Source organism: Phyllostomus discolor, chromosome 13 (genome assembly GCF_004126475.2).
Source record: "Phyllostomus discolor isolate MPI-MPIP mPhyDis1 chromosome 13, mPhyDis1.pri.v3, whole genome shotgun sequence".
Classification (NCBI taxonomy): Eukaryota; Metazoa; Chordata; class Mammalia; order Chiroptera; family Phyllostomidae; genus Phyllostomus; species Phyllostomus discolor.
In genome coordinates, this window is record NC_040915.2 from 41028688 (window position 1) to 41041260 (window position 12573).

The 12573-nt window shown below is 48.1% G+C and overlaps 1 protein-coding gene across 1 annotated transcript; it reads right to left on the reverse strand.

The window, feature by feature from the left end:
• Positions 1-466: 466 nt before the first annotated feature.
• LOC114510258 (histone-lysine N-methyltransferase PRDM9-like) lies at positions 467-6634 on the reverse strand. The gene is made up of 7 exons (XM_036013647.1): positions 6478-6634; positions 5768-5869; positions 5297-5568; positions 4251-4318; positions 2924-3117; positions 642-778; positions 467-475 (listed from the first exon to the last, which is right to left on the reverse strand). The coding sequence occupies exons 1-7, from the start codon at positions 6566-6568 to the stop codon at positions 467-469; spliced, it is 873 nt and encodes a 290-aa protein (XP_035869540.1). The 5' UTR covers positions 6569-6634.
• Between the last annotated feature and the right edge of the window lie 5939 nt (positions 6635-12573).

The window sequence follows — 12573 nt, forward strand, 5'->3', positions numbered from 1 at the left end:
TCCCTGCAAACATAGGGCTTCTCCCCTGTGTGTGTCCTCTCATGTCTGATGAGAAATGACTTCCGTGAAAAGCCTCGCCCACACTCCTCACAAACATAGGGCTTCTCCCCAGAGTGTATCCTCTGGTGTGTGACAAGGTGTGATCGCTGTGTAAATCCTCGCCCACACTCGCTGCACACATAGGGCTTCTCCCCTGTGTGTGTCCTCTGGTGTGTGATGAGATGTGACTTCCGTGTAAAGCCTCGCCCACACTCCCTACAAACATAGGGCTTCTCCCCTGAGTGTGTCCTCTGGTCTCTAATGAGATGTGACCCATCGTTGAAGCCTTGCCAACACCTTCCATACTTGAACGTTCTAATTCTTGACATTCCTATTTTCACAAATAACTTGCCTGTGTCTTCTGGACTCTCTTTCTGGCCTCTACAGGGCTCTTCCTCCATCATTTTCTTATGCTCACTAGAGCTCCTCATTTGTTCTTTGGAAGGTTGGAAAATGGGTCTTGAGTGTCTCCTCTGACTGATCCCTTTAAGCAAAAGTTTGGACCTTTCTTCGAACTTTTGATGTTCAGCTTTATCATTCCAGCTGCATGTACGAGTATGTTGTTGCTGCTGATTCTGATCCACTGGACAGGGTTCCTTTACTGGGGGGTGTTTTCTTGCAGATGTTCCTGGGAGAATCTGAGAGGACTGATTGAATTTCACATGTTGGCTGAGGAATTTCTGACTGGAGAAGGCCAGAGAGCAGGAGGGATATCGGTGGATCTCTGGCTTTGGTTCTGCTGAAAGAGAAAGGTTTGGTCAGGGCAGATGTTGATGAGAATGCCTGGGCCCTATGATTAGTCTCCTGGTAAGACCTGCCCCATGAATTTTTCTTACTGTGGTGACAGTGCAAGCTCTGTCTCCCACAAAGTGTCCACTTGTGGTCTATTTTCCTTTTTGCAGTGAATCTCCTTCAGAAATTCAGAAAGCCCACAGCAAGGGTCTTTTCTAATATTGCCCAGACTAGGGGCTGTCAAGGAGCATGAGAGGCCATTTCACTCCCTGTGTGGATGGAACTGTAGTGACCTTTCCCTTCTATCATTATCTTCTAAGTCATGTTAAAAATGAAAACCACAGGCCCCAACTAGGCATTGCTTCTCTCTGGTTTCTAAAACAGCAAAATGAAACGTCCTCCTGCCCTTGCTCATGTGGCTCAGTGGAGTGAGTGCCAGCCTGTGAAGCAGAGTCGCAGGTTTGATTCCCAGTCAGGGCACGTGTCTGGGTTGTGGGCCAGGTCCACAGTAGGGGGTGTGTGATAGGCAAGCACACATTAATGGTTCCCTCTTTCTCCCTCTTCCCCTCTAAAAATAAATAAAATCTTTAAAAAAAGTCCTTCCTCAAGCCTCACACCAGATGTTTATGCTTCATCTCATTCAGTGTTAGCCCATTTCAAATACACTAAGTCCTGTTTCAAAATATTTCTCCAACCACACGTCTTACACGCCCGACTCCTGTCTCTAGCCAATCCACCATGCCACTTGGAGATGAAGTGATCTCTGAGGAGATTCCCCACTGGGGTTTATTTTCTAAAACTTAACAAAGCATAATCAGAACAGAGAACACACCACTCTACAGCTGATGACTGCACACTTGCACTCAGGCAAGTCCCCAGGGTCTCAACTCACATTACCAACACCGCACTTCAGGGCTGCTAAGCATCCATCTGATCTCCGTTCTTATCCTCTGTGCTGAGACGAGACCTGAGTGACCCTCAGCCAATTCAACGCCCCCTCTCTTTTCTTCTCTGCACTAGATGCTCCCTCTGCCTGGGATCATTTGCCCCCAGGTAATTTTGTAAATGTTATCTCCTGAGAGCCCTTCCCAGACCACCTGCCATACTGCACCTCCCCTCACACTGATCTCTAGGCACTTGTCCTGGATCAGTTATCTCCAAAGCACTAACCGCTGTGTAGTGGTATGCACATGTTAAGCACAAGTGCCTGGTTTTCCCTCAGGTCCTTCAAGAGCAGTGATTCTCACCCTCAGGTTAATCTGTATTTCCAGGTCCGAGGACGCTGTGCACCACAGAGTAGGATCTCACACGACAATTCACTGAAATAATGAACGAATGTGCCTTGCCTGAATGGTGTGTCTTGGTGGGTTGGGTGGTGTCTGAAAACTGAAAGGTTACAAGTTCGATTCCCAGTCAGGGCACATGCTAGGGTTGTGGGCCAGCTGGGGGTGTGCCAGAGACAACTGATTAATGTTTTGCTTGCATATTGATTTTTCTTTCTCCCTCCTTTCCACTCTCTGCAAAAATAAATACAATTTTGTTTAAAAAGATTTGATTTATGTATTTATTTTCAGAAAAGGGCAAAGGGAGGGAGGGTGAGGGAAAGAAACATCAACGTGTGGTTGCCTCTCACATGCCCCCTACTGGGGACCTGGCTCAAAACCCAGGCATGTGTCCCAACTGGGAATCAAACCGGCAGCCCTTTGGTTCACAGGCCAGTGGACAATCCTCTGAGCCATACCAGCCAGGGCAAAATCTTTAAAAAATAATGAATGCCTATAAACAAAAACATTTTATTCAGAAGTATGGAGGAAAATGAACAACAATAACAACAACAACCAGCTATAAAAGTTTCAGAAAAACTGTCTTGGTGAGAGAACTGGTAAGTGACTGAAAACTTCTTTTTTGCCTTTCAGTCTTTCAGCACTATAAGTGGTTGTGTATTTTGCTCATAAAATATTTTAAAAATAAAAAATATAAAAATTTTGCCTAAGAGTCAAGGGCATATGATTGCATTGTGAACTTCTGCAGCATGTGATTTGAAACTTTACTGACTTTAGAGTGGACTTTACTGTACTTAAGAGTTGGATTATGAATATTTCTATGGAAAATTCTCTCTTTTCTTTCTGTTTTGAAGAACAGTGGTGCCCACCTCTCCTGGACATGAGCTCTCTCTTCCACTTGCTGCCCCACTTGCTGCCCAGCTCCTGGCCATACTCGTCCCCAAACCAGACCAGCAGCTCACAGCCCGGCCTGACGACCCGGCAGGTTCGGTAGAAAATCTGCCCATGGTATTGAAAGGCCACCAGGTTCTGCTCTTCATCATCCCGGGCACAGTTCACATACCTGGAATTGAGGTGGATGAAGGGAAAGAAAACCACAGTGATGAGTTCCCACTACTTGTTACATCCATGTCCAGCTCCTCCCCGATTCTTAAGGCCCTCAGGCTCAGGCATTGCCCACTGTCCTAATGCTCCTGGGGAACCTTCTCTTCAGTGTCTGAGCGTCCATCAGAATGTGAATGCCTATCTCCAAGTCCTGCTTGCAGTGTTCATCCTGACTAATACCATTTCCTAAAACCCAGTTCTAGACTTAACTTCTACCCTGATTGGCCATAATATCCAGTGATACCTTGCACCTCCAAGCTCTAAATCAAATTGTCTCACACCACAGAACATGGTGCTTGATCTAGGGCCCTGCTTCTAAATTAGCTCACTAATTATCCAGTACTCAGCCCATGTCTGTTTTCTCCCAAGAGGCCTTTCTCAACTCCTCCACACTTTATTTAGGGTACCATTCACTTGCCTGCCCAAGGTGACCATAGAAAATTGGAGGTCTTTTTGTCTTAGTAAAATGAAACAGAACAATAGTAGTTGATTCACATTCTGTTATCCTTGATAAAAGAGAGCCCCTCTCAGGAAAGGGGCCCATGACCATTCCTCTATAGGCCTCAGAGCCCAGCTCCAGTTTGAAGTGAGGCTGGGATGGTTTGCTGCCCTCACATTTTTAGGCCACCCTTTTTTTTGTGGTATCTTGACACTGTGAACTTCTTGGAAATTATAGTTAAATGTTTCTAAAAGTGGCTGTTTTATGTCTGTCTGCAAGAAGTCCTTCATAAGGACATGGGTTGTGTGATCTGTGTAAGTAATGTATTCCTTCATCTAAACTGGAATATAGTAAGTGCTTAATTAATGTTCATTTGATAAATTAAAGTGTAATCCAGTGTCCCTGTTGTATCTAGCTAGGCTCTTCAAGGTCCTTTCCAGCACCCAGATTGTATCTAGCAGAGAACTTTATAGTTTGAGGACATATGCTACTTTTTTCCTAAAAGCCCCCTGAAATGAAAGAACAGTGTATAGAGAAAAAAAGGGAAAAAGGATTAAGGGAGACTGTTGAGGGAGGCATGATGAGAGGAAAAGATATATGGGCTTGTGGGGGATGAGAGTCCCCTCTGGCACCCAGAGACCTGCTGACCTCACCTCATCCAGTTGGCCCAGGATCTGTCCTTTCCATCCAAATACTCATAGCAGTTTCTCCCTTTGGCGATCTGCATTTCAGAAAAGAAGTTAAAGACCTTTTATTTATTTATTTTTTAGTGGGGAGGTGTAGTAGTCAGAATTATTTTACTCCACTGTCATCAAAGTTCCTTCAACCTGCATGGGGATTCAACTGCCACCTGTGACCACATGATATTTTCCTTAGTTATCGCGGGTGGCCTGCAGGATCCGTGTGTGTTGTGGCTGCTAGAGAACAAATACACACGGACTACAGAAGTCCTGTGGAGAATAACGGTCGTCATGGACACTCTCTGAGAGAGGGCGAGAGGGCCAGAGAGCCCAGTCCCTGCGTGGACAGGCTTTTATTGCTTCTCTGGGTACATTACATGGAGGGTAGTCCTTATTTACTATGCACAGCTTCAGTGCAGGGATTACCTTTTAAGGATAACAAAGTAAAGAATGTTGCTAATAACTTCAAAGAGAGGATGTTGCAGACCAAGGGGAAAAGTGGTTGAACTGGTCACACTCCATACTTGGGAGGTTTCGCTCAGATTTTAGGAAGTTGCAGTAAGCCCTTGCTGCCTCAATTCAGGGTGAGGGAGTTTTAGCAAAAGCAAGTCTCACAGCAGTCTGGGTACAATGCAGGCCTGATTCCCCACAGGAAAACCTATCTGCAGGCGTGGTCCCGTGTGCCACTTGCACCCCACTGGCTTTCCACGTGAGGGCTGAGCTACATTTCCACAACATTGGAAACGGTTCCCTACAATTGCCTACACATCTGAGTCTACCTGTCCAAACAGAGCAAGAGGCCCACAAGGGAGGAGTCACTCTTTTGTGTCTGTACCACTTTGCTCCCACTTACCGTCTGATCATTAAACAGGAGCTCTGTGTTCATGTGAAGTCCAGTCAGTATACAGAGCTAACCATATTATCCCCTCCATATCTAGCACATAAGAGGTGAGGTCCCTCCAAGCCTCAGAAGGCACGTGGGAAGCCAGAGGACAGTGGAAGAGGTAAAGAGTTCTCACCAGCCAGGAGTATCTGCTCTTGGCTGCCTCTCCATCTTCTGTGATGTGTCCTTCATAAGGGCCAAAGTGCAGACCCACTGGCAAGTCAGCTGCCTCATTCCACACTCCAAGCCCAGCCTCAGGGATGCCCGATGGCCCGATTCTCAATCCAGGGGGCAGGGTGAGGGCTGAGCGGTGGGGATGCCCCTTGTCCACTGCAGTGTCCTTTACAAATGGAGGGGGCCCATGCACCGCACAGCTGTCGATAAGAAAGTTCTGACACTTCTCACAATCTGGAGGTGAGAGCAACAGGGGTTAGGGAAGGTATAATGCATGTTCCTGGACACAAAGAGCTTCAGAGAAAGTCCAGCACTGACATCATTGAGACTCAATCCTGTACTCTATGTCACTAGAGGAAGGGAATGATTTGGAGAGCAAAGGACCAGATAAAATTATTGTATCATAACATGTTTCTCAGTGAGGGTCACTTACAAAGGTAGTCATCATCCTGGGGCTCGGTGACCTCTTGGTACACACAGTCCTTTCTTTCTCGTAGGCTGTACATCTTCATGTCCATCTCCTTCCTCTTGAGTTCTAAGTTGGAGAAGGCCAGATGAGGGAGGCTGGTAGGGTCTGCAGTGTCAGTTCCCATTTTGTCATATAACACCATCTCCTCCCATCAATTTATTACCTGTCCTTTTGCATACTCTGGTATTTTACTGTTAACTATTGGTTCAGAAGATGAAGACTCCACACTAAGTACAGATGCCTGATTCAATTTTAGTTTCTAGATTTTCCCATTACCAGTTTTAATTTGCCAACCTGTAATTATTCATAAAAAATTTATTGGGTACGCTTTATGTGTTAGGCATTGAGTAAAGGCCTGGGCACACAACACCAATAAAGCGTGGTTGCCATTAGCAGAGTGGATTTATTGGACAAGTTGCATGGGTCAATTGTTTTAAATTTAATGTTTTCAAATAATTTATGAGTGATGTTTCCTTATCTTCACTTTACACATTAGCATTCAGGAGCTCAGAGAATGTATAGGATTTGCCTAAAGCTCCAGTGCTAACTATAGTCTCAGGTGAGCCCAGCTTAAATCCAGGCCCATTCAAACTCCTCCTCACTTACCTAGGTCATACTTGTCAGCCCTTCTATAGCACTTAGAAGAACTAAGTTTCCAAATTATTTTTTCTTACCTGATTTTTGTCTAGTGTGCTTTCCAAAGGCACATGCTTCTCCCAGAGGGGACACTGGTTTCTGGGCATGCTCTGAGTCACTTGCAGTCATCCAATTTGCTGTTCCTGACAATTCCTTCAAACTATATTCATCGCTTAATGGTAGCCTGGATGTTGCCTTCAATACAAGTCACATATTAAAAGATAACATGTATTTAATTTTTAAGGCTTATGATACATTTTACATGCATGTCTTTAATACTTCAACCCTTGGAAATACCTAGGGAGTATGAGTATTATAGGGGATAGGGCCAATGTGGGTAATGAATCCAAGATTAGAACTCATGCCTTATGGCTCTTTTGTTTCAACTGTCTGTATAATATTGAGTGAAGGATATTGGAAAGAGAATAAAGAAATAGATGGCAGAAACATATATACACAATAAATAAAATGGTGATAAAATCTGCAATACCTTAGAAGGAATATTGGTACTTAGATTAGCTGGTTCCCATCAATTCTGTTTGAATAAGGCTGTATCTGTAGCTAGTGTTTTTCAGTTTCGTAATCTGTAACATGCTAATTTTGAATGTTCTAGTGAACGTGCCATTAAATAATGCTGACCAGTGTTCTGTGAATTGTGTAACAGTATGAATGTGAGATTACAGTCCTGCTATCAATTTACCTCTCAGCTCTCTCCGTATTTCAAATCTTACAGAAATTACCTTCAGCATTCATTGATCATCCTCTAGTTTAATTTGTAACTGTGAAATTACTCATTCAGCAAACATTCAGGGCCCCTGATCTGGGTCTGTGACCCTTGAGAAGACTCAGGTATGCAACAGCCTCTCAAAGAGCTCACAACACAGAGGTAGGCGGGCTGAACAAATGATTCTGAACAGATGAGAGTGGCCTCATTGGAACTCAGAGAAAGAAGCATGTTACCTCACCCTATAAGAAATGGCATTTGAAATCATTCCAGACAGATGAGTTTCTATTGAATAGTGTGTAAGCCTATATGAAACTCCTTAAGTCATTTTATTATTTGTTGTTTCTCAATCATGAAACCTGAAGCTCCTCAGGGGTGGCAGATGCTCTTCTGATTACGAGTAGGAGGCTGTGATCCTGGATATTTTGTATATTTCTTCACTGGGACCATCCACTGTACCAACTGCCTATACAATGTATGCTTTCCTTAGTCGGCGGGTCTTAGTGCATCTCTACTTCAGCACAGCAGAAAGAAATTTGATTAAATCATCAGCCAGATGAATGATGTAATGACATATGGATAAGACAATGTAAACTTTAGAAAACTATGGAAGTTGTATTTTTTTTAATTTTAAAAAGGATTTTATTTTTTGAGAGAGGGGAAGAGAGGTAGAAAGAGAGGAAGAGAAACATCAATCTGAGAGATAAACATTGATCAGTTGCCTCTCTCACACTCCACAACTGGGAACCTGGCCCACAACCCAGGCATGTGCCCTGACCAGGAATCAAACCGGCGATCTTTTGCTTTGCAGGATGACACCCAACTGAGTCATGCTGGCCAGGGTAAAACTATGAAAGTTTTAATGAGTTCGTAAGTGGTTTAAAGAAGTAACTATGGGTTAGATTGCACTGCCACTGATACGGAGATCTTAAACATATAGTCAAACATTTCTACATCTCTGAAAACTCACTTCCTTCATCATAAATGGTGACAATTATAGTATGTATCTCATCAGATTGTTGTAATGTTTAAGCGAGTGTATTCACATAGAACTCTCAAAGTCTGAAGCATTGTGAGACTGAAACAACTGGCAGTTACTACCGTTTCTGTAGTTGTTAACCATTAAGATGATGATTAGCCCTGGCTGGTGTGTCTGAGTGAACTGAGCGCTGGCCTGCAGACGGAAAGGTCACCAGTTCCATTCCTGGTCAGGGCACATGCCTGGGCACAAGCTGGACCAGGTCCCCCAGTTGGGGGCATGTGAGAGGCAAGCTATTCATGTTTCTCTTGCGCGTGTTTCTCTTCCTCACTTTCTCCCTCCTTTCCCCTCTCTCTAAACCAATCGATAGATAAATTCTTTAAAAAAAATAATGTCAGACAGTGTGTTGAAGAGACCAGGAAAGGAAGGCGGCAGTTCTTAGGATACTTTCTGCATTTTCCTGCTCTTACCTGTGTTTTTATCCATGAGGAAAATTTTCTTGTCAACAGGATTTGGGAAATACTCACCTTCTGGTGTTTACTGTGTTCCCTTCTGTAGGCCACCTAGGAAGGTTTCACTGAAAGATGATGAGAAATCGGTGTTTTGGTTGGTAAATGCTTGCAAAACCTGGAGATTCTTATTAGGGACACAGAAGTCTGATTGAGAGCAGTCCAGGGAACAATCCCAGGATGGCTGGAAAATGTTTCTGAGGTTCATTAAGGCCTCGGCCTCTATTGGGGCCATCCACTAATTTCATTAGAATGTTTAAGAAAAATAGACAAAGTGTCATCTATGCTTCATCCTTTGTTCATAAAGCATCTATTGCATTTATTAAAGAATAAATTGGCCTCTCCTGACAAAAATGTAGTAAAACTAACTGCACAGAAACTCCATGTCTTCAATATAACCCTTTCTCCGTCCTGTTTTCTTCATTCACACTGGTCATGCCAGAGCTAAGGGCACCTCGACCACCCGGCCTCCTTTCTCTGGTATCTTCCCCCTGAGCACATACCTGCCACCCACGCCCTTCCTTAGTCATTAGACTCTGATCAGCATCCACTGTCTGTTGACCCCAGAAACAGAATTCCAGTCTCATTAAAGATCACATCTTCTCTTCAGCTGTGTGTCAACCCCAGACCCATGAAAGTGGACCGACCCCACCCTCTGAACACTCACGATACTGGACAGAACTGCAACCATGACCGACATCAGGAAACCAGACGATGGTCAACCCCTCCCACCCTGGCCCTCCCCCACTCCCGTCATCACCACGGTTAACACTGTTCCCCGCCTGTCTCCATGCAGGCCATCAGCCAGGTGTGGGGACCCTCCTCAGTGGCCAGACCCGCCTCCCTCTCTTGCGCTGACGACTCTTCTGAATTAGTTATTTCTCGCTCACTTTATGTTCTTACACATTTACTGCTTATTAATGCATCTATAAATACAGATGATTACGTTGCCCACGTGAAAGTTTACGGGAACAGCCCCTCACTGTACGATACACTGTTCTGCATCTTGCTTGTTTTCTGCACCAGCAAACCTGTTCCCTGGTTACGTCCTGAGATGCCGCCCGACCCAAACCAGGTCCGAGTCGGGAGGGCAGCGCTGGCTCCTCCTGCCGCTCACCTTGCTGCCTCGGAGCCCGTTCTTCATCCGAGTCCTTACGGTCCCCCTCCTGGAGCTCGGTGCTTCACCTGTGGCGGTGACACAGGAAAGCCGGTCGCGGGCCCCCGAGACCAGGGAAGAGACAAGACCTCTGTCCCAAAGCATAGAGCGTGGGGAGGAGGCACAAGCCCAGGAAGCCCGTGTGACTGGCTCCGATGGGACGGGAGGCTCTACAACGAGTTGCTGTGAGCCCCGCACCGTCAGCGCCAGCCCCGCTCTGACTCGAAGGAGCAAACTCCCCCCATCGGTGTCCCTGCGGGAGGGAGCTGCAGGCGCATGGAGCCGCCTGAGCCGAGTTGCTGGGTCACCGGGTTGCTGGGCCCAGCACCTGCGCATGCGCTACCTGGGCCCTGCCGGAAGAGGGGCTGGATAGGGCGGGGCCGCGCAGCCGCAGACCCACCGGATGGGGCGCTCTTGTTGGGGGCCCTCCCCACCCCCCGCGGCGTGCCGCCTTAGGGTGGGCTCGGCAGGCCGCGATGGAGGACACTCAGCATCCCGGGGGAGAGGGTCAGACCGCCGCGGCTGAGGGGGTTGGGGCGTCGCACGAGGGGTGTCCGGGTCCCCTCCACTGAGTTGGTTTCCAGGACGACGGCATTCGGGGTCTCTGCGTTTGGGGAGATTTGGTCTTTCCGGGCGGGCGCGCTGCAGGAAGGGCGCCCCGAGCTGAGGGGAACTGGGGTTCCGGGCTGTTTGGGGGTCTGAGCGTTGGGGTCAGGAGACGTGGGGTCCTCCGGGTTAGCGGACGCGGCCCCTCGGTGCTGAAGGGGTTCGGGCCCCTCGGGATGGGGGCATCTGGGGTCTCTCTGGCTGGACTGGGAAGGTCTCGGGCTGAGGGTTCCACAGGGCAGGGCTCCCCGCTTACCGGTCCGTCTCCCGGGGCCCCTGCCGAGCCGCCCACCGCGGCCGAGCGTCCTCTCCTGGGCTTCCCGCCCTCGGGAGCAGGGCGGGTGCTCGAGGCGAGGTTCCCGCCCGGATAGCCTCGTGGGAGCAACCCGCCAATCAGCGCTGCGATCCCAGTGCCCTGCCCGCCAATGGGCGGTCAGAAGAAGCTGAAAGGGGGGGACGGGGGGGTTGGGGGACACTGAACCCCCTGGGTTCGGGACTGGCCAGCGGAAGACCCGCCCCGCCCGCGGGGATTGGCTGCCTTGGGTCTCCCGAGCGGCTGTCCGCAGCCTGCAGCGAGGACCACCTAGGCGGTTTCCGCGGCCATGGAGATGGACCGTGTGCTCCCAGGAGGAGCTGACTCCCCCCACCTCAGCTGGAGAGAAGCCATCGTCCCCCTGAACTGAGGACTTTCTGCAGCGCACTTTCACCTTCCTCCTTTCTCCTTGTGAAATACGTTCCTCTCCTTTACTTGTGGAGCCGGCCCATGATTTTTGCTACAGCTTGCTTGACCTGAATTGCATTTTTTTTTTTACTGTTTATGAGCAAACCCCTTATCTGCTGGTAAAATAACTGACTGCGATATTTTTAAGGTCCACATAATGTGGTGGCCCCTATGGAGATCCAGAGGACTCCTGACATCTCTGAGTCTGATGAGCAAGCAGGTGCAGTGTCCTTGCTCTGAAAGACTCCTTTGGTGCAGACTTCCCAGTGATCATTTTGAGAATAGCCATCCAGAAATAACATCCTCACACCCTCTAACCCAGAAACTCCACTTTTCAAAATTTCCCCTAGTGTCCCTGGCCTGGTAGCTCAGTTGGTTAGAATGTCCTGCCTACATGCCAAGGTGGTCAGTTCGTTCTCCAGTCAGGGTGTGGCAGGAAAGGAAACTGCTCTCTGTAACACTTGCAAGTTTTGTCGGGACAAAAGATGAGTAAAAGTTATTTTTAGGTAAGGAGCTGGCTAGCAGACATTGCTAAGGGACGATATCTGAAGGTCACTGACCTTGCCCCTGCTTCTGAATGCTCGTTTTCAGCAACGGGCCCCCCTCCCTTTCTGCCTGTGTGACTGGTATATAAAAATGACCCCTAACCCAGCCTTTTTGGCTCAGGATTTGGGAATTAACCCCCCCTTGAGCCCCGAGCTCGCATAATAAAGTTTGTGTTTCGTTATCTCCCCACGTGTGGAGGATTTTCCACAACATTTTGGTGCTTTGGCCGGGAAACCCCTCACACAAGCAGGTATTTTGCCTCCGGTGAAGGCGACTGGGGGAGTCAGCGGGGGAGCCCTGCCGCAGGGGAGGAGCACGTGCCCTGGTGATTCCAGGCTTCCCGGGGCAGAGACTCCTGTGCCACGTCCCTGACCACTCTAACACCTGGGCAGAGGGGAGAGATGAACCACAAACTGTCGGAGGAGCCAATCAGGAATCGGGGAGCCCTGGGGACCAGAGTCGAGTATCAGAGGGGGGCCGATCACCCTCCAACCAGAAAATTCAGGGGTCTGGACCAAGACCCAGACCATTGGACTCCGACTTGAGGGAGAGTTGTGTGACTGACTGTGTGTGAATGTGTTTGTGACCCTCAGGCCGGCCAGGCTTACAGAGTCTGATTGGGCCCCCCTGCTGTGGGCATGTGAAAGATCCCCTTTTCCTTTGTTTGTCTGCGTCAGTCGGGAGAATTCATCATGGGTTGGGGGGTGGTTTTCTGCCACAGTACTATATTGCATGTATGTGGGTGCACCACCCCTTTGGGTAAAATGGAGGACGAGCCACGTGAGTGCCCCCCCACCCCCGCCAGGGTGGAGGTGCATGGTTGTCGTCATCTTGGATAATGAGTCACGTGAGAGCCCCTCCATCTTGAAACTGGGCAAGATGCCAGGCTAAGG